The sequence below is a fragment of the Megalops cyprinoides genome, chromosome 8 (genome assembly GCF_013368585.1).
Source record: "Megalops cyprinoides isolate fMegCyp1 chromosome 8, fMegCyp1.pri, whole genome shotgun sequence".
Taxonomy (NCBI): Eukaryota; Metazoa; Chordata; class Actinopteri; order Elopiformes; family Megalopidae; genus Megalops; species Megalops cyprinoides.
In genome coordinates, this window is record NC_050590.1 from 6,175,401 (window position 1) to 6,196,664 (window position 21,264).

Here is a 21,264-nt window from a genome sequence, read left to right on the forward strand (position 1 = left end):
TTCAAACGCTGGCGTACAGACTGCATATCTTCCATTTTTAGATTCAGGAGAATGTTGTTTCTGCGTGCGCGGGCTCAGATGTACGCGGTGGTCATCTGACAGGCATTTAACCTCGCAGGAACACTCGACGCACACTTCACTAGACTTAAACCCCGACTTGCTGTTTACTCACGGCTGGGATTATGAAACTGAGCTCATGGGTTCAGTTGGGATAAGGAGGGGATTATTTAGGAGTGTCATATCCAAACACCTGTTTTTTTTTTGTTTTTTTTTTATGTGGTGTTCGTGAGGGTGCTTTAATTATAACAGGAGTGCCCCTCTAAAAGAGGTAAAGGGCCAGGGCTGTAGGCCCCTTCCAACATGGTGACCCTCATGCCGTGCAAAGCACTGATGTGAAGGAAGCACGTTGGGACTCTGCTCCAACACAGCAGTCCTCCACGCCCAAGGGAGGACTGCCGGAAAGAGAAGGGTGCGATCGTCTTGCCTGGCAGATGGATCAGAACAAACATTTAAATCAATACGCAGCCGCGGCTCTCACAAGGAAACTGCAGTGGAGTAGAGCTACGCTACCGTCCGTGGCTTTGTCTCTCCTCTTGTGGATTCAGGGGCACCATTAGTGGTTTAAGAGGGGCGGTGCGAGTTTTTCTTTATTTAATTTTCATTGGGCCAAGCATGTGACCGCTGTCCCTGCTTTATATACACCCCATGCGAGATGTGAAACCATGCTTATTTCGGTCAAGCGAGCGCCTTCAAAACAGCTGACTGACTGCTTTGAAATCACTGTGGTTTGTCAGGCTTTTTTTTTCCTCCTCCTACCCTACTTGAGGCACTTTAAACATTCTGAGCCAAACCGTGATGGAGTCTGAAATGACACCTTGTGGTTCAGCTCACTGCAAAGGCTGTCTGGAAATCGATGGAAAACAAGGTGACAGCTCTCATTGGGAAAAGCTCAGTCTTGCTTTTCTCAAGAGGAGCGGGGCACGGAAAAGAGGCTTAGCTGCCAACTGTATGCGCGGCTCTTTTGTCTGTGCAGGTCTTCAGGCTTTTCATTCATCTCATCCCCTTTATTACTCAAGTCATTTATTTTTTGGCATTACTCAGCCTAGTTAAACATCTCCAGTAAATCAAATTACACTGATCAGGTCATGCCAAAGTGGAACAGATACAAGCAGCTACCGAGATTCTCACAGAACCCTGCTTTGCTATGCTTGATTTAACCTGTCAATTTACAATCTGAACAAAACATGGCAAGAATGCTGGTACAAAAATAGCCTCTTAACAAGCCATTTCCTGGCTGGGGGGAGAGGTACCTGAGGTTAAACAAGACCGTGAGGGTTTGGTTTGGGAAGAAGGGGGCCCCCTCCTCCCTCTTTTGGACCTGCACCCCTGTTCCTCGGAGGTCTGGAAAGCGTCCCACAGCCGTATCCACTTTCAGCCCGGCGTGGTATGGAAAACCCATACTGCTTTGGATCAAATTTCAGTGGAAGAAAACGCAACCACTGGCAAACGAAAAAAAAAGAAAAAAACGCTCTGAGGCCAAAGACAGACAGTTGAAGAAAAAGATCTCCTCCCTCAGTACTAAAAAGGAGGAGTTTGGCGTGTATCAAAGATGCAATTTCATTGAGTTCATAGATTCCTCTGGCAACCCCCCCCCCCCTTTGGGGAGTGGGTGAGCATTTGCGGTTGGTGACAGTTCTGGGGGTGCGGGGAGAGATGATGTCAGCCTCCCGCTGTCCTCCTTGGGATGCCTGGGCGCTGATGGACTTCCTGCCCCTGCGGCAGAGCGGAGAGTTCAGGCCGTGTCACACTCTGCCGCTGACGGCGGCGAGCAGGAGGCCGTGGGCTGCACGAAAAGCGCCCGGGCTGTGCTGTCGTGAAGACCGATTGCTCGCGCGTGACCCTGAGATGGGACAGGAGCGGAAGTCTGGAGAGGCCTGGGGGAATGGGGGTAAGGGCTGGCTTCCATCACGGAAGGAGACGTCACAGGAATGGGATGATAAAAAAACAAAAACGGAGGCAGAAGATTTCGTGCAGAGCCCTGCTGAAGCAGAAGAGCCGGTAAACAGCTTCAGCAAAGGAATCTCTGCAGCCTCAAAAAGGAAGAATAACCTGCCTCTGCCATCAGGTCCTAAAAATGCGTCTGAATTCAGAACAAAGTGGTTCAGCCTGGCTTTTTCTGAGAGGCTAGATTGAAATCTATCCCACTTATACTATTGGGAAAAAAAGATGGGAGCGATTAGGCCACTCATCCATGTCTATAGACGCAATGTTAGGTAGAAATGAAGGAGCGCTGATCAGAGATAAAGGAAAAAGAATGAATTCGAAGCCAGAAGCAATTTCTTTCAGAACAAATTTTGCCATGGCTCAATTACTCTTAATCACATGCTATATTAATATTAAATTTGATAATCTGAACAGCTCTCTGCAAAGAAGGCAACCTGATTGGTCCAATTTCTCTGGGATGAGTGGCTCTCACCCAGGCCACACACCAACTCTCACCAATCCTTGAACTTTCACCCCTCCGTGACCTTGGCCTTATCAAGGCGGGCTATAAATTGTTTTGTTACTATAAACATTTTACTCTGCTAGCGGAAGGGACTCTGCTCAAGTGAGGCTGTTGAACACTGCTTAAAGCTTGTAAAAAGTTCCTTGATAAAAATCTCCCTGCATGTAAACAGCAGGCTGAAAGAGAAGCTTTATGGCATCTTGTTTGATTTGCAAAAGGGCACATGCGCCACATGTCACATGAGTTCAGCAACGAAGAGCACATGTTCTATCAGTCATGCATGACCTTTCAACTCAAAGCTCGCAGTGATAAGAGAGTCATCTGCTGTAACTAATGCCACACTACGTTCAGAAAGAACACTCTTGTGGCATTGTTCAGGTCGGCCTCACTAATCCCGACGAGGTAAACAACAAGGCACTGAGGACTTCAGTGGAGAAACTCCAAAGCTGATATTACATGGTTTTTTATAAACATTCCTGTCACATTCACATCCTGTACTGTCTGCCAGTTCTGGTTAGTGCATTAAAATGACACAGCTTGCGTAATATGGTTTGACTCAACCACTGCTGGAAAGCAAACAATAAATGTAGTCATCAAACCACAACTAATTCATGTAGTCAACGAAAACTGTGATTTTCCAGTACAGGTCTGTTTACCTTTCTGGGTCTGGTTATAGCCAGCTGGATAATACCCTACAAAGGAGCAGGCTGAACGCTGAAAAGTCCTCATTTAGCTACTGTAATGCAATGTAAAACTGCCCATCAAACCCTGTTACTGCATGTCAAACATTTTAAATGCAGGTTTCAGTGCTTTAATGAGACTCTCTCACAAGCTGCGAGCACCACGGAGTGAAAGCGGCAAACTGACACAGGACGACTGCTGCACAGGAACACTGCCCTAACAGACAGCAAAAATGATGACTAGAGGGTGGAGATATGAATCTTATCCCTAACAGTATCTAATGAGCACACCCTCACAACTTGGCAAGCCCCGCCCACTCGTCACGACAGGACTTACGACATCTTCTCATGGCAATGACCAATAATGTGGCTGGAAGCCCCTTAAACACCCAAAAAACAAACACACCAACCCTGAGTGAGCTCATCTCATTGCACAACATAACAGCCCTATAACAACAGTGCAATTCAAATAACTTTAAAATCACAACAGGGTACAAAGAGCTTCTGGGTAACTATGGTAGAGCCACTCCATAATATTAAACCAACCACAACACTGACTTTTACCAGGGAACAATTCATTAGTTACACCATCACTCAAGTAACCTTCATTTTTTTTGGATCAGGGAAGCCAATGCCACTCTTGATCTCAGAGTTTTTCCAACCCTTTCAGACCGTAACCACCGTGTAAATGTTGTGGATGGTTACACAGTTTGCATCCAACTCGTTGGCCAAGACATTCTGAGGGAGGCAGTCGTGCCAGGTCTTAAAACATATCGAGCAACAACTGCCTCGTTGCTTGTAATTAGATGGGAATTAATTAAAAATTGGATTTGTGGAAACCAAAGGCTGTCTGTAATCTGGGTTGCCCTGGACCCTGGAAACATCTCTGCTGAGCCCATGCGAGGCCCTGGATTGGCTGGCTCTCTGAGCATGTTGCAGCTGGGTGGATGGTGGGACGGGCACTCTGCAACTCGTTTCACACAGCCTGGCCTGCATTCGAGGGCTTTCCCCCTCCGTCTTCCACCTTCAAAATATCACTGCTAACGGCGTTGTCACAACAAAACACCGCCACGAGAAGAGATGCAGCGATTTTCCTGTAACCTCCTTCCAGATGTGGGCTTTGAAGACAAGCAGAGCTGCCTGCTACCAAAGCCAAAGAAAGGCAGTGCGTCAAAAATGACTAAATACAACATGCTAACAACTTCCAAGGAGAGAATAGCCGAGAGACCGGCTGACAGCGTATTATTTCAGTTTCCATTTCTGAGACACATTGCCACGGAACAAAGCAGGTCAATCTGGCTTTAAAACAAAGACTAAAGATGGCAGGAAAAAAAAAAAACAGTAATGCAGAGTGAATGCGGCTCCACTTCAATGCACCCCCACACTACCCCCACCCCTGATAAGGCTGCTTTGGCAATGGCAACCCAACCCCCACCACTAACAAAGCTTAAATAAAGCCAGCACACCCTCGTAACCTAGATTCATAGAAGAATTGTTTATTCATACCAACCCTGTGCGTCATTAAAGACGGAGAAAGACGTGCCGTTCGCCAGCATATGGCTTCCCGCAAAATGTGCCTCCTCAAACATGCATGCAACATTTGCATATGCCAAGCCTTTCCAGGTTTCACATCAGTTGTGTTTTTTTTTTTTTTTCCCCTCCTCCCAGAAGGAATAAACCGCATTAAGATGCAATTGTGAGCCTAATCTGTTCCGGAGCTCGTTTAATTACTATTATAAAACTGACATTAGGAAGGGTTTGCAGGTGCAGCACTCAGCAGGTACGTCCCTTAAACATCTAAAAGCACTGATTTAAGAAAAATAAACATCTATAATTCATGAAAAAAACCCAGACTCAGTTGCAAAGCAAGCACTTCTTTAAATCACTGGCGCCCGGTGTATTAGACACTGCTGTCCATTTGCTGTGCAAGACCGAGTCTATGTGGTGTTTTATGCGATGTAATTACAGTGCCTCTTGCAATAGGGCAAAAGGGACTGCAGGTTAAAGCAGAGAAAGCAATGAGAGTATTGCACACAGGATGCTTCAGGTTCAGCACAACAGCCCAGGAACGACAGCACACCTCTGGTGCAAGACTACAATCCCAGCATGCACCGGGAACACAAACCTGACCAATGCGCTGTGCTAAAACCCTGCCGGGTAAGTCCGATAAAGCTGCGGATGGACAGGCATGCAGTATGCGATTTGATAACACAAAGTTAAGACGAACACAGCACACACGAATTAAGACTTCAAAAACCACACCGAGCGCAGAAGCCGCGTGCAGACACATCCTGACTCTAACGGCTATGGAGAGAAAAACGAGAATGAATGTCCTGCTGCTTCAAATACCTTGTCAGAGAGAGTCTTCATTCTGAGTGCCTCCACAGAAAACTGCAGAATACCTTGTTTGCATTTCATAGCTGACAACTCCCTGGCGGAGCACTATCTAATGTCCCAGTCACAACTGATTGAAGAGGCAGAAGCCAAACAAAAGATTCTATGGAGCTGGAGACATTTTCCACACAAACCAGAGGGGAGGCAACTGCATCAGACAGCTTGAAGGACTGAGTTTCCTTTCATCTGTAGGCCCTTAGCAACAGCTTCAGATTGCTTTTCACCTGTTGCTAAGAGGAATGAGACTCTCAGGCGATCCTTCCTCACAACCCAGCAACATCGAGGAAGGAAAATTTAAATTAGAAGGGAAAAAAAAAAATCAGAACGCAATCACCATTCTTTCTAACCATTCAGAAGCAAAAACAAAGAGTCTGATTGAAGGAGAACCTCCAGACAATAATTAAAGGCATTTAAAAGAGGCTATGGTTAATTTGATATTCAATTGGAGGCGGCAGAACATTTAAAACCTGATTTGATTAAGAAACAAAACAGGCAATTTGAGAAGCACCAAAAAAAAAAAAAAAAACGCTTTACCTGAAGAGGCCCTTTATTGGTTTTCAGTGATAATCACTGTAGGTGCTTTACAAAAGAGCTTCCTTTCTGCATTCACTACCTGTGGCATTAATGAGAATGAGAGCAGGAGAGCGAGACGACGAGAGCCAGGGAGGGTGGGGGGGTGGAGTTGGGGGGGGGGGGGGGTTGGGAGCCAGGAGTCGAAACCTTGTCAACACCTGTAATTTGGAAAGGAAGAGCGCCGTGGAAAATAACCGTTCCTGGGGACACCTGGGATCGGGAAGGTGCGACTCAGCACAAAGGCGCGTGGACCCTTTTCGCAGGCACGCTTGCTGGGTCCAGGTCAAATAAGACTAATTCTTGACATCAGCTTTGGCTCTGGCATAATTGGAGAAACATGAGAATGCTGTGAAGAGGAAAAAGTGACTGCATCGGCTAGAGCTGAGTTATAGCAACCAGCTGTGTTACCTAAAACAATCCTGGAGGTCCTACGCAGCTAAACATAGAGGCAACAAAATAATTACAAACTCCCATTGCTGTGGCTTGCAGGTCAGACTAAATTGTTTAGCAATTGCTTTGCAAAATAGTTAGTGGGTCGGGGGGGGGGTTGCGTTAAGCCATATATGAATGTCTTTCATTATCAACTGCATTCAATAAACCATTCAAAATGAGTCTGAGACACGTATTGTGCTTGGATGTGTCAGGTCAGAATGGTAACAGCCGTCCGTTGCTATGCAGTTGGCTGATGATTAATCACTGGGCCGGATCAAAAAAAGAGAAAAGCCTGTCTTTTGTCTATTAGGTCAGGCCTGAGCGAAGTCACACGTTACAGTACATTTACACTAACACAGACATCAGACAACAATGGCGGGAGGCGAGCGCTGAAAGCCAAGGTGCCGAAGCACAACACAGTGAAATTAAACTGCAATGGGGCTTTCAGCTGGGCTGTAAGGCAAGAACGAGGAAATGAGTAAACTCTCCAATTTAACGCTCTCCGTCCTCTCTGAAGCAACATTAACGCGTGCGTTTTGACATTCGTATAATAGTCAGAGGTTTTGCCACGCTGCTGCCGCCCCCGTTACCAGCAGCAAAAACGTTCTTCAAAAGAAGCCATTTCTCTGCTCGCGGAGAGAGCCTCTTCAGCTGGCAGAGGGCTCAAGCCGTGTCTCCCTCACTTTGCCCTAGTTTTCATGCGACGTGGGGCTGCCAGCCTCTTGCTTCTCACCCATGCGTGAAAACAGGTGCTCAGAAAAACACAGCAGTTTCCACAAGGTGAATTGTTTGTGTGACCTGAGAAAATGGCCTCTGTGCTTGATGTAATATGACCTTAGCACAAGAGACAGAATGGGGGAGAGGGAGGGAGGGAGGAGAGAAATCCATTTCTACAGACGGCATTACAATCGAGATAGTGTTTCGCAACGCCCGCCACTTATCTGTGTTCAGAGCTTGAAGGCCCCCATGTAGTCGGCAGGTAGCAGAGCAAGCTGTTCCACTAAAAAGACCAGGGATTGTCCGATTACTGTAAAGGGATGAACGGATGACTTGGCACCTACTGAGGCCATAAACAGGAAATACCACACCGTTGTCTTTGTGTACAACAACAGATCGTGTATTACTGAGGTGTGAAAGGCAAAAAAACGGACCCAGACAAGCTTAAAAAAAACCCAGCGCAGGTCCTGTTCCTCCTCCCATCCCCCCACTCGCTTCCCCAGACGAGTGAGAACGCTGGCAGCTCAGTCTGCAGCGGCTTTGAGGAGCCCTGTTCCCATTCGCTGCGCTAAAGTGCAATTGAGAGGAGTTGACCGCAGCTGTACCTTGCGCTGACTGAGGTTTGGCTGACTGGCTTTTGCCCAGCAGGTGTTCGCCACACTATTCTCTGGTCTCAGTGTGAGCCTGCCTTACCCCGCCCCCGCCCCCACCCCACACCCCCCGTGCAGCTGGCTGACTTTGGCCACTGCCTGGCATTGTGTGCTGGCTGGGGGTGGAGGAGCTTGTACATTTTGAGGGATGGTGACCCCCCCACCCTCCACCCCAAACCCCCCCAACCCCTCCCGGGCAAAACCCTCCTTTCACAAGTATGGCGACCTGAATTTTTCCACTTCTGTGACTGGCTTAGAACGGGGAAGCATGTGTGGGAAACTGCCTGTAAACATTTCTCTTTCCTGGGAGGCCAATGAAGCTTCCTGCCTCCAGCTACTAGTAATAACGAGTCCACTCGAAAGCACTGCGGCAACACTCAACATTCTTTTTTTGTTTTTGAGCTGGTAAATCTTGTTACTCTGTATGCTTTTACTGAATGGCCTTCAGTTGTTATTGTCTGGCCTCGCTAAGAGCAGGCCAATTCCACGCTGCCTTTATCATATAGCCCCCATGAGCAGAGCCTGCTTACCTTTTCTCAGAATCCCCAGAGGAGAAACCTGAACAACACAAGGGGGAGGCGGGGGGGGGAGTGGGAGAGAGCGGGGGGGGGAGTGGGGAGAAGATCCAGGTGTCTCTGACACTCTGAACACATATGGAACGACCAACCCGAGAGAGCAATCTGCTACTCTCAAAAGCCCCGTCTCCCTGCGACACACTCCAACAAAGTCCCATCTGTGCTGGAGAAGAAAATACCAGATACACCGCCCCTCCCCCCACCCCCGCACACTACCCTGCCTCAAGCACTGACCTCAAGCCGTTCCACAAGTACGGTATTTATTACAATAATAATCCACATTCTTGTCAAGGTCACCCGCTGGAGCTTTGGGCCGAGGGGCTGGGTGGGGAGCAGGGCTGCAGATAAGCGGTACAGAGTGTTGGGTTTCTCCCTGCCTGGCCCGCTGCTTAGTCATGGCCCTCGTGTCACCGGCGCTTTTCCGCGCGGAAACAAATCGCATTGGCTCATGGCGCCCCCGCCTCACACCCCGGAGCGACAATCGCCGAGCTGCTAGCACTGCACCGAGAAAAACCCCAGAAATGCATTTAATTCGCTTGTGAGATCTGTCCGCTCGAAAGCAAAACACCTTCTAAAACTGGATTTATTTTCGCTCATGAAAGAAATATCTTTAAAAAAAAAAAAAAAGGCAAATATTATTTCCTGCTCTGTAACACTAATGGATGAGCCAATTTCAACTAATCTCATTTTGGAAACTATTATTATTTTATCTGTACAATGGTTTGCCTATTTTTCTAGATAGAAATTAAAAAAAACAGCCTGTTTCTCAGACAGCATTCATTGAAATTCCAGAGCTGTATTTCAGTGGCCAAAGGCATGTTACGTATCACATGATTTCCATTTTCTTTTTATGTAGAGAGAAAGTGATGTCAGCCATGCAGTCCTCACTGCAATACCGAGAGAAAGCCACCTACTCCTGAGCTGCACTATACCTCTGCTTTCAGACTGAACATCCCCCCATTACAGTCAGAGTGCCCGTATCCATTCCCCAGGATTGGTCTCACAAGAGCCCACCTTTTCCTCCACTTCAACCATGATGCCCTTCCACAACCCACAGCCCTTGACTGTACTGGCTGCTTTCTCAGAGAGACACTGAAGGGGGGAGGGGGGGGGGTTTGGCTGGATGATAAGACCACTTAGCATCTCTGCTCAGAGAGAGACAGAGAGAGAGATCTCTGGTGAGGACTGCAGAGGCTGCCGTGCAGAGTGCTCTTATTTCAGCGGTCTGAGGGAGTAAGCTGCTGGCTTTGAGCAGGCTGAGGACTCTCCTCTACGCCTCTGCCCAGCTTGGGAGCCTGTGGTCAGAGGCCGGCTCACAGCCTCTGAAACACACTAGACTTGCAAAACAAGTTGTTATTCTGCTTGTGCCATTTCCCGTGAGATCACCCCCCCCCCTCTCCAACCACACACAAGGTATTTATAGAAAGGTTCTGTGTTCCCCTGAGTTTCCTGTGCAGAAAACCCCTGTGTGGGTGGGACCTCCTGACACAGGGAGATGACAGACATGGAAACACCCCCCCCTCCTCCCCTCCCTGTGGGGCGAGGGGGTGACACTTTCTCCCACAGTACTGCTGTAGAGAAACGGTGGAAATCTCCTCCCCTCCACCCCCCTGAACTTTGTTTCCACCCCCCCCCCCACATTCTTAAACTAGCTGAGATTTCAAACAGCAGATTATGCTGCTTTCAAAACACCAAGGCAAAAAAAACAGCTCTATCAGCTCCCAGCATGTTTTCTCAAAGAGTTTTTCTTGGTTGAACGCCTTGCGGTCTTCATGCTATCGTATGAAATTGACATTGCATATAAGAGGCCAGCTTCAAGCAGCATAGGCTAGGACATATTCAAAAAGAGAGACGTCCACCTTTCAACTAAAGAGTACTTAGATCAGAAGCACCACAGAATCTGGTGGGGGGGAAAATATCTATCCCTGCCATCAACAGACAAGGGTATATAGCTACACATGACCCATGGTTGGACTCTGACCCCCTGTGTGGGAAGCTTCCCTCTGTCTCTGGCCTGAATGAACAAACACTGCTCCCTTGTCCCTTCACCCATACTCTCTCTCTCTCTCTCTCTCTCTCTCCCCCACACACACACACACACTTCCAGCTGCCCCCAGTCCAGGCCCCTCTCCTCCCCTTGACCCCCCGCCGCGGACCGCCTCCCTCCAGCCTTTCTGCCACATGCCCTGGCCTCGCCATTAACAGCTTAATGGACAGCGATGTGAGCCGGGCTGCCCAGCATTCCTCTGGCTCTGCGGCGCTGCCGACCCCCCCCCCCCCCGGAGCTGCCTATCGATCAGCCGCGCTGACCTCACCACTCCCCTGCCCTTCCTGCCACGCGGTGTAATTACTGGGGAATGACAGGCGGCAGCGCAGGAGACGGCCGGCCCGGCGTGCGGACAGCAGCCCTCCCCACACTCCCGCCGCTGTCATTACGACAGGCCTGAACAAACAGCGCCTCAGGACGGGCGGCCGGAGAGGCAAATACGGGGGTGAGGACCTGCCTCTAATGACGCTCTCACCGAGAGAGGATCAGGTTGTGGCTCCTGGCCGTGAGCGTGAATAAACCAGTGAGCTTACACTAGGTCTTTTTATTAAAGCTATTTCCCCTCACCGCAACATGCTCAGCACTTATTGAGGAACGCTGAAGCACAAAGACCGCAAAATCCTCTGACTGCAAAACTCAGATACAAATAATTATTTCCCTCACTACAAGCGCCATAGTGCACCACAGCAGGGGAAAAAATGGATAAAGGACAGGTGAAACTCACACTGACATTACCTGAGGAACTCACAGACCCCTGATGAGTTGGCAGAGGGAGCTGTTGAGCGGTGTGCTAAGGGTCTTTTGATTGTTGTATGCCACCATACCTAATGCTACAGACTCCAAGTCTGTCTTTAGGCTCAGCTTCTGTTCGAAACAAGCATCTGAACTGAATGAGCTACTCAGGAGCAGTCTTGCATTATTTTTCTGATATCTATTATTCTGTTATCTATCAACACAGGGGAAGGTGCAGATGGCTGCAGCAGTGACAGTCAATTCATTTACAATTGCCCGGAATTCTGGAGTTGAGAGGTAGAATGCAGAATAAAATATGCAAAAGGGTCTATGCTCAAAGTCCAAGCCAAAGGGAAGCCCAGCTGTTAGTCCAAAAAAAGTTGTGACATCACTACAGTTACTAAGATGTACTGGTATTAAAGCCAACGGCACTCCTACCAGTCCATATAATTGGTTACTAACACAAACGGTAGAAGCGTTTTTTTAACCTTTTTCTTTGCTTCTTCAGGCAGGCCTGTCTCCACGCAAAGCCAAGCGTCACAGTTTGATGACCTCGTTAGTTCAAGCACTTAATCCGCTAATGCCCTGATAAAAATAAACTGGGGGGGCGGGGTACGGCTGTCAGCCCCCCCCGTTGCCACAGCTGCTCTCCCAGGCCTCCGTCGCTGTTGGCACCGAGGGGGAGCAATCACCACAGGACACCACGTACAAACGTGTCACGCCTTGAGGAGGTGTTGATGAGATGCCATTCTGTCACAAACAGGCCTAAATGAGCCACTGTACTCAAACACAGAGCTCAAAGGCGGGCTGGAAAGCGGCTGCTGCCTACAGCTCAACGTGACGGGATACACAGCGTCCTTGTTTTCAATACATGTTCAAATCAGTGTGAGGAGGAATCCGAGGGCAGTTTCTGATTGGCTGGCCAGTAAATTCTACAGTGTAAGTGTACAGGAGGCTACCAGTTAAGTGCAGGTCGAAGTGGTGGTTATGATGTACTCAGCATAGCAAGGCTTAGTAGAGCAAGAAGTAATGCTTATGTCAGCTTTACAGCCATTTCAGGTGCTGTAAAAAGGTATCAATCCACATACAAACACAAGGATACCAAGACTTGCCTGCATAAATAACTAAGAAATCCTTTCATAAAGGCTCCTGCATTGAACCCTCTGAAGGGAATTAAAACGATATTATGTAAGTCCCACATTAAACATTCATAACGGTTACAATCTTCTGTAAATGTTCTGTGAATGTTCATGGTATATCACCATCATGTTATAGGTGAAACTACCTTGACATTTTAAATTGGGATGTCATGGTAATGTCACTGATGATATGGATAGTAACATTTCATATCTGTCAAAATCTGTCTGTGGGTATTGGTGTTGATGTTAAAGAAGTGCTTATGAAATCATTAGCCTATGCAGCTATGTAGATTATGTTTCTGTGGTTTTCAAAGTAGAAGCCTTTACAGAGAGTATGATCAATAACACTAACGTTTGGAAAATATATGGTAATAATGTTGGTATTTGCCAAGATCAACTCCACAGTGAATGGCATAGTCATGCATGAAAGCAGAGTATATATATTACACTTTCCTGGAACCGGCCTAGGCTTTCCTAGAAGGCGCATTTCACAGTGGGGTTAAACCACCAAACTCTCATTCTTACTCTCCCCGCGGCAGGGAAAACAAAAAAAGTCCAACTGACGCGACTTGATGTGTCATTTTCCACATGCAAATTGGGCACAATTCTGATAAAAGATCACCCATTATTACTCAATAACAGATAGTAATCATAATAAGCACAACTTGTCCCTTGCCTGGCTGTGTGTTGAAATGCTCTCGCTGCATTTGGTCCACAGCGTGTCTCCTCCTGTGGGATTTCATTCTGAGTAGGGACCGAATTCATTTGATGAAAATGTACGAGCGGCTGTTCCAGATGGAGAGAGGCCCATTTACAGGGCATAATTGAGTCTGTGAGTGCAGCGCAATCCGGGGTCACTGTCCTCTCCGTGAAGAGCAGCTCATTTGCATTTTGAGTCCCTGTATTTTAATTAAATACCATTTTCATATCTTATTTCTGGCCTCTGAATGTTAACCGTCTGCTTTTCTGTTGCATTCCCTATGAGTACCGTTTTCCACACTAATCAACTCAGGCAAGCACAGTGATTAAGACCTTTCTCTGAGAATTCTACATGGAGAGGCACCAAATGACTCCTGTCGTCCAAGATACTTGTGCGATTTGTTCCTGGGGCTCTGTGTGTTTCTGAGGGCTCCCACACCGGCTAATTTCCTCCTTTAATGTCAGGGCTTTATGAGGAACAGCAGTTGGCTGTTTATTCTGCACTTAACCCATTTCAGTCGAAAGGGAAAAGATCAACTGCGGAGGACAAGAACTGAAGGAAATGAAAGTCTCGGCTTTTCTCAATGAGGAGACGGGGCCACAGATTAAACCCCAGGGCTGGAGGGGATGGGAAATCGGTGTCTGCCTGTGATCCCGGCTGGCCTTTGTTTCCAGACTTCCTCAGACCATATTGCTTTGTTGTAGCTTTTGCGAGTCAAAGGGTCCAATATTGGTCACTGGCAACTTTCCCAAGAAGGGAGATTTGCCATTTGCTGCAGAGAAGCAGCTCCACCCAGAAGGACCCAAGCCCCTTCTATAGCCCCTTTCAATCACAGCAGTACTCTGGGCTTTGGTAATGTGTTTAGCGGGAGACAATTTAAGTGCAGTGCTATTATAACGTAATGAAACTCCTCTGCGCCGAGTGCATTTAGGTGACTACAACAAGAACAAAAGTGACAATTATTCTGTCACACATTCCGGGGGTGAAAAGAGATCGTTTTCAGCCTCTTATGAATGGAGTCCATTTATTAAAGGGTTTTTCTTGGACGCTGTCTTTGACCACTTGAGTGGTAGAACTGAAACTTGAAATCACGCTTCCATAATGGTGCCATTATGGTATTATGGCATGGTACAACGGGAAGTTTTCACCCTGCAGTTATTTATCGAAGGGAGGATCCAAGTTTGACATCTGGCTCTTTCCTGACACTGCGAGGACCGGTTTAAAAATAATCACGCGCAATTTCCAAAATTTGTTTTTAACCCGTCATTTACATTAGTCAATATGTCCCCAGACATGCCAGCGCGGCTGTAAAACCTCATTTAGCTGAAGTGCCGGCGCAAGTCAATGGTGCTTTTCTGTGGATTACGATTTTAAGCACAGATGAATGAGATGACCGAATCTGCAGGGAACGGGGGCTGGCTTGGCAAACTGGGAAAGACTGCAGATGATAGGATAAACGAGGCCGGCTGATAGACAGCCGTCTCTGGGCCCAAAGCACAGTGGCTGCCGGTTTATCCAAGGACACAATGCCTCTGCCTACAAGGGGAGAATCACCATGAATTAGGCAGCACTCCCCTCTTGGGCGGCTTCTCTGCCTGCAGAAAAGGACTGACTGGGGGGAAGGGGAAAAAAAAAAAAAAATCAAAGCCGTTTCTGCCTGTCTCGCTCTTGCGCAGGTAGCTAGAGAGCGGTGCTTTGGGGAATCAGAGCTGAAAAATGATAAATAAGAGTAGCTGCCTCTGACAACATCATTAAAAATAGAGAAGCTGGGGATAGGATGTCGTCTGATAAAAGAAACACTCAGTGCAGACATTCTTCTTTAATGTAGCGAGGACTTAATGACTGACTGGGACAAATCGGACACAGAAAGAGAATTATACAGGTGAAAATGCGGAGGACGGCTTGTGACAAATGACAGAAGATTAAAGATGTATTCAACAGTGCTTAAGAGGTGAAAAGGGGTTTTATTCACAGATAAGCAAAAGTGAGCCCCTTTTCAGGTCAAACATTCACCCCTACACAAGCGGACAAAGAGAGCAGAATCTCTCTCTCTTCCAGGCAAGCCTTGATTAGCCGTGCATGTAAGACACAGGAAATGCATCAAAAAGCCTGATGAAAAACCATTTCCTGCAGTGAAATCTGCAAAAGTGGATATAAGAGCTGTGCTGAATGGAAGAAATCCCCCCCCAAAAAATCCCACATGTAGCATGTGCTCTACTAGCATTCAACAGAAAGAAATATTGTTTGTTCACCACCACCATTACCAGCAATCCACCACTATTTTCTCAACATTCAGGAATTTGCATTACACGTCAAAATAACTGCGATGAGTTATACAAGGACAACATCCTGAGGTGTGCGGAGACATCATCTTGAGTGTTAATCGTGAATTCATGAAATGTAAAATTATATACTGTAGGTTCTCCACTTCCCTATTTTTCCCCACAACATGCTAGTGCTGTATTTTGACTAAAAAAAAAAAATCAGCATCCTCCAGGAAAAAAAAAAAAACTGGGTGGAGAAACAATTAGCAATTAGCTATGTTTTAACAGTTTTAACATGTGAGTTTTAGATTCTAAAAACTGGTTAAATGATCATGATTCTACACATTCACCAAATTCCAAATCAGTTTACAGCGATCATTCTCAAAAGCAGACATTCAGCAGATGTCAACAGAAATACAACTCTAAGCTTCTAAGGTACCTTTCCTTTAATGGTCTTTCCTTGCGCGTGGTGTTTGGAACACAGTGAGTCAACATTCCAACTATTGGACTTGCGCATCTGTTGGCCATGCAGAGTACAAACAAAAATTCAGAAGGGGAAAAAAAAAAAAAGCAGCCGGCAGATACTGAAATTCGGTCCAAGTGTTCTTCGCACCAGGCATTACAGAGCCCATGACATCATCCTTTATCACCGCCCCCAGTGTTTTGCGTTCCGCTGAGGGAGAGTGGGAGCTCCGGTCACCCGAGTGATGTGTGGAGTCACGTTACACGGTGCCGGCCATCCTGCTGGATGTTATTAGAACGCAAACCGTTCCGCAGGTTTCAAAGTCAGGGGCTGTACATCACAAAACATTACATGCCTCCACAGCCACAGTAATGGAAAAAAAGAATCTAGACCAAGGCCTAATCCAAGGATGAGATAGATGTTAACACTGTCATGTTCTACAGCTCAGTGCATCTGGGAGTATTCTCTTTACTGCAGAATCTAGGCTAGGATTTGATGATTCTAGTCATAAACTCCACACCCCCCCAACCCCCTTCTTGGAGTGCAGCCCAGGCCAGAGAGCCCAGGCCAGACCCGCTCAGCACCACTACGCCCCCACCCCCCCCACCCCCTTCTTCTCCACCAACAAATCTGCTGTGCTGTTCAATCCCATGGCCTCAAACACTGCTCTGCTCCTTAGACACACACTGGGGCAGAAAAAGTAACCCCTTTACACCTTTAAAGCTTTATTTTTGTACCAAACAATAGTGCGGTAAATTAGCGAATTATGTGCCCTGATGGTTTCCATAGTTACAATCATTCAATGGGCTCTTGACGCTCTTGATTTTGCTTCTCTCTCTAAGGGACCGTTCCAATGGTTTGCTTTCCAGTCTGCCAGTTTATACGAAGGGCAAAGAAAAAAAAAAAAAAAAATTTGAAATCCATTTTCAAAACACTGTTTTATTTTGGGTGCTGTATGGGTTGGGCCCCCACAGCCCAAAGGTCAATTTAACCTCCGCTCCTTTCCACAATGGCCCCTGTTGGAGGGGGGCTAATTTATTTGAACATGTGACATTTACAATCAGCTTCTTCCAGCAAATTGGATTCTGTGTCACTCAGCTGCAGCCGGAGGGCTTCCATTTCCAATAACTGCAGCGGTCCCAGTCCTTAAAAATAACATCCCACACTGTGCACCGTACGGCTCCTACAGATAATTATGAATGTTAGACATCGCTCCCCGAGGACGACCGTGTTCTGTCTTTAATTTCTATCAGCAGCATAATCCCCTTTTGAAACCCTTTTTAGGGTGAATTAGAAAGGCCCTGTATTCAAAGGAGATGAGGGGGGGGGGGGGGGGGGGAGTGGTAATAATAATCACAAGGGCCTAGCTGTCTGTGTGGATTAGCATGGGAAAGAAAATCCTTTCATCTCAGATCCACACTTTCCAGCCCAGAAACACACACAGTACACAGCCCAAAGCCTACTCTCAGCCAAAGGCAGCTACAACATTCATTTTTTGTTCCCTTTAAAAAAAAAAAAAAAAAACTTTTTTCTCGCTTTTTTTTTTGTCGTGTGCAAGTAGATAATATTCAATTATGTTTATAAAAAAAGGAACACAAGACTAACTGGACCAGAGGCGAGCCCACAGGGCAGAGAGGAGGGGGGGGGGGGGTGTCCCTGTTTAGCATTCTTCATTGGAGCACGCTTGACCTTTCCGGCGTGCGGCCATCTTGCGTTTTGCGGCGTGGCAGGCGTGGGGAGCATTCCCTCACACGGGGGCCGCGACCCCTGTAAGGGCCTGCAGGTGAGGCTTCAGTGGGGGGGTCAGCAGCAGATGGCTGGGGTGCTGGAGCTCACATCACCACATCTGCTGCCGAGCCCACACAATGGCACACCGTGGCCCAGACAGGAAAAACACCACCTGCACCGCACACCTGAAGCGGCTCTGGCAACACCACCGCATATTGCTGCCTCCCCACCGTCCCCCAGGGTTCATGGGATATGGATCGGCGCCTTACGACTCTCGTTTCGCCTCCCGTGTCCGACCGGAATGATCGCCACGGTCCCACCTTGCATCGAGCCAATCCCCTCTCTTAGAAAGGCATGACCGCAAAGGGAGAAAACAGAGAAATGACTCTGGAGTTCGTTTCCATGTCTAATCACACGGGGCTGTGAAGCCTTTGTTAGAGGGAGACAATGGGGGGAGACCACGTCACCTGCCCCCTCCGCCCACGCCCGGCCTTCTGAGAGCGACGATTACATTTCCTTCCACTGGCTTTCGAGCAGCCGATTCACGTGCCAGCCAGCAATGGAGACAAGTGGCTTTTCTTTATCACGCAGAAACCCGACACCGAAAACAAACAAGGAAATCAAGCGCAGGACAGCAGGGCCCGGGCTTCAATAACAAACACCAGGAATGTACCAGCTGGAGAGACCGGGGGAACAAATGGCCACAGAGGGAGGAATGAATCCTGGGCTCCAGACGAGCCTCACAGAGAGTCTAAATAAATACCTAAAGTGAATAACACCAGGAATGAATTCGGGTCTGCCAGAGACACGAAATGTGAAAGCTAGGAGAGGCGGGCGGTGTGTGGCCCCTGGGCTGGATGAAACCTGAAACAGTCCCCCATTTCGCAGACTCCTCTCCTTTTTAACAAGATTGAATGACTGTGCCATCCAGTGTACCTGCAATTTGTGGTTGGGGCTGTAACCATATACAAGCCTCTGGGTTATGCTGGCGAAATGGAAGGTAATACAGCACTACAGCACTAAGACTCTGTTCCCTTCCAGTGGAGTGCTCCTGGAGTGAGGAGCTCATGTCATTGATAGCGGCTGTGAATATATTACCATTTTAAATGTGCGTCTTTAATCTTTAATCCTGACAAAAGGAGACCGTTGGAACCATCACGCGCAGGGTGTTACATGCAGTTTAATAAATGCAATGCCCCCAATGCCTGCTATGTTTTGACATGTGCAATCTTTTTTTTTTTTTTAACCATAAAATCTGTTTACAAGTCTGTACTCACCCACCCCACACAAAACACACAAACAAATACACACACACACACACACACCCTTTTTTGAAAAGACAATGCTAAAAAAAGAATGGTGTACCACACTCCGCCCCCCATTTAAGTGGCCCCTGAGGATTCATATAAAAATGGCTCAACTCAACAAACTCAACAGATCTGACAGGATTTCTTTGACAGCTTTATTCCAGACCTCTGTTGCTGTGGTGCCTGTTTAGCTAAAGCTCTGAGTTAGTTTAACCTCGTACCAGCAATGCGTTTCGTCTTGCTAGTCAGAAATGACAGGCCCCCCACTATGCTTGCCGATTCGCCCAAACGCCTAAAGACATTCACAGTTCACGTGACAAATCTGAATCATCTTCGTATCCCATTAGTCTTTCCATTAATGGAGTCATTTTGCGGCAAGCAATTATTTGACCTCGGTGCTTAATGTTGGATTGATCTGGCTTCATGAGTCAGAGCGCCTCCAAGACTTGAGACGCAAGCGCCAGGCCATTCATGGCTCCAGCAGCATTTGAGCACTAGCATCGCTGCCGTGCTCTGATAAGAAACATCCCACTGAAGCAGACCTATAAGTCTCCCACGCTGTGGCAATGGCTGCAATCAGTCCACTTGTCTGAGCCGTACACTCCTTGTACAGCAGGGATATTTATATTTTCTGCAAACGGGGGGGAACATTTTGCAGTAATCTCTCAGCTCTGACGGACTGCATTCCCTGAATGAGGGAAAGGTGTGAAGGCCCAGTTGCTGCATTACAATAAAACTGCAAAAAAACAGAATAAGATAGCGTGGCTCCAAAACCCAGGGAGCTCCTGGAAAAATTCATTTGTGGTAGCCAAGATTTTCCTATTGCATGTTCACCCCAGAAGGACTTAGCTCATTCAACACTGAGGTGGGTCCATCAGTTGGTCCTTGCGAACTGAATGAGTTCCCTAGCCTAACAGTGCGGAAATGTGTTTACGACGTTACAGAAAGCAAACCAGGCTGAAAAGCTTGAACAGAGGGGAAATGGTTCAACAGTGACTAAAGAGGAGCTGTTGAAGGCAACACTGACATCAACAGATTTTTTAAAAGCCCTGTGAAAATCACCTGTTGAGGAGGGTGTGCTTGACAGTCTGAACTGACAAGTTTCACGCTGCTAAATGTGGGGTTACCATCTTTTTAAAACGCTGTAAAAATAAATCTATTACATACTCCTTGGGTAGCCATTTTCAAGAAGGTGCCAGAAAATTAGTCTGAAGAGAGCTGATTGCATATTATGTAGTGCAGTTATCTAAAATTGCTGTTCCTTTTTAATGTAAATTTCTTGAGTTGAATTGGGTTGACTTTTGTTTGTTTTTAAACTTATTTAGTTCCTTCAGCCCTTTGTTGCCACAGTAACAGAAAAGATCATCACAATGTCTTTGCTTCCACTACAAACTTTGTCATGAAAGTGAAGCGACAGCCTAATAAGAGAATTCACATAGCCAGCTAGCTGAGTTAGTAGCTTAAAAATCTTGGCTTTAATAACGTTGTCATCAATATGCCAATAAATCTGGATAACTACCTTTTCTAAATCAATCATTTGCTATCATATGTTTTGTCCGTTTTGTACTTCATCTTAAAAAAAAAACAAACTGCAAAACCACAGACAGCAAAAGGACTCCAGAGGCTCCTGAGACACGGTGAACTCATCATCGGCTTTCTGTAAAACAAATTCTCAGATTTACGAGTTGGGCCATTTCTTTATGGTTAAAGAAGAACCAACACTGCATCCAGCACACTCGCCCCCCTGGATATATGTGCTCTACCAACCTCCTCATAAGCCCTGAAACAGACAGGAAACAGCATCTCTTCTAAATCAAAAGAAAATTAAAAAAATAAAAAGGCGGCTTTTACGTTCATTACTTCTGATAGTTTTGAGTTTTTGTCTTGCTCTGAAGTTCTAGGCGAACGTCAGAATGGGGTGCAGGGAGGAAGATGAGAGCTGCATGTTCTTTGGAACTTTAATTTGAAATGGCATGCACTTAAAACATTTATGGCTTGTGCAATTTTAACTGCGGCTATGAAATAAAAATGACTCCCTTGTTTTCCCCTTCCTGATTCTTGTCTAAAACCATCACACAGATTGCACTGGGGGAAAATCTGTGCTCAGTTGGCCACTCAACAAGATGGGGAATCAAATACACTTTGCAGCACAGCTTCACATGACAAAAGGGTCTAGCAGTGTACTATTCGATAAGTGCAGCCTTCTGCTCTAGCCTTATTAAAATCTAGCCTGCTCTAGCCTTTAAAATCTTATTAAAGGAGCCTTCCCTGTGACACTAACCTCATTAGACCAAGATAAATTCAAACCACAAAGCCACAGCACACGGCTGTTAAATTTGTCAGTGTACCTGTTAAAA

The 21,264-nt window shown here is 46.9% G+C and overlaps 1 protein-coding gene across 1 annotated transcript in view; it reads right to left on the reverse strand.

Moving 5' to 3' along the window:
• Window positions 1-1,792: 1,792 nt before the first annotated feature.
• The window catches only part of LOC118782249 (zinc finger protein 609), an 81,190-nt gene continuing 61,718 nt past the window's right edge, over window positions 1,793-21,264 (reverse strand). The window contains exon 3 of the mRNA XM_036535554.1: window positions 1,793-1,900. Within this exon, the coding sequence (XP_036391447.1) occupies window positions 1,793-1,900 (108 nt within the window). The remainder of the gene's footprint in view (window positions 1,901-21,264) is intronic.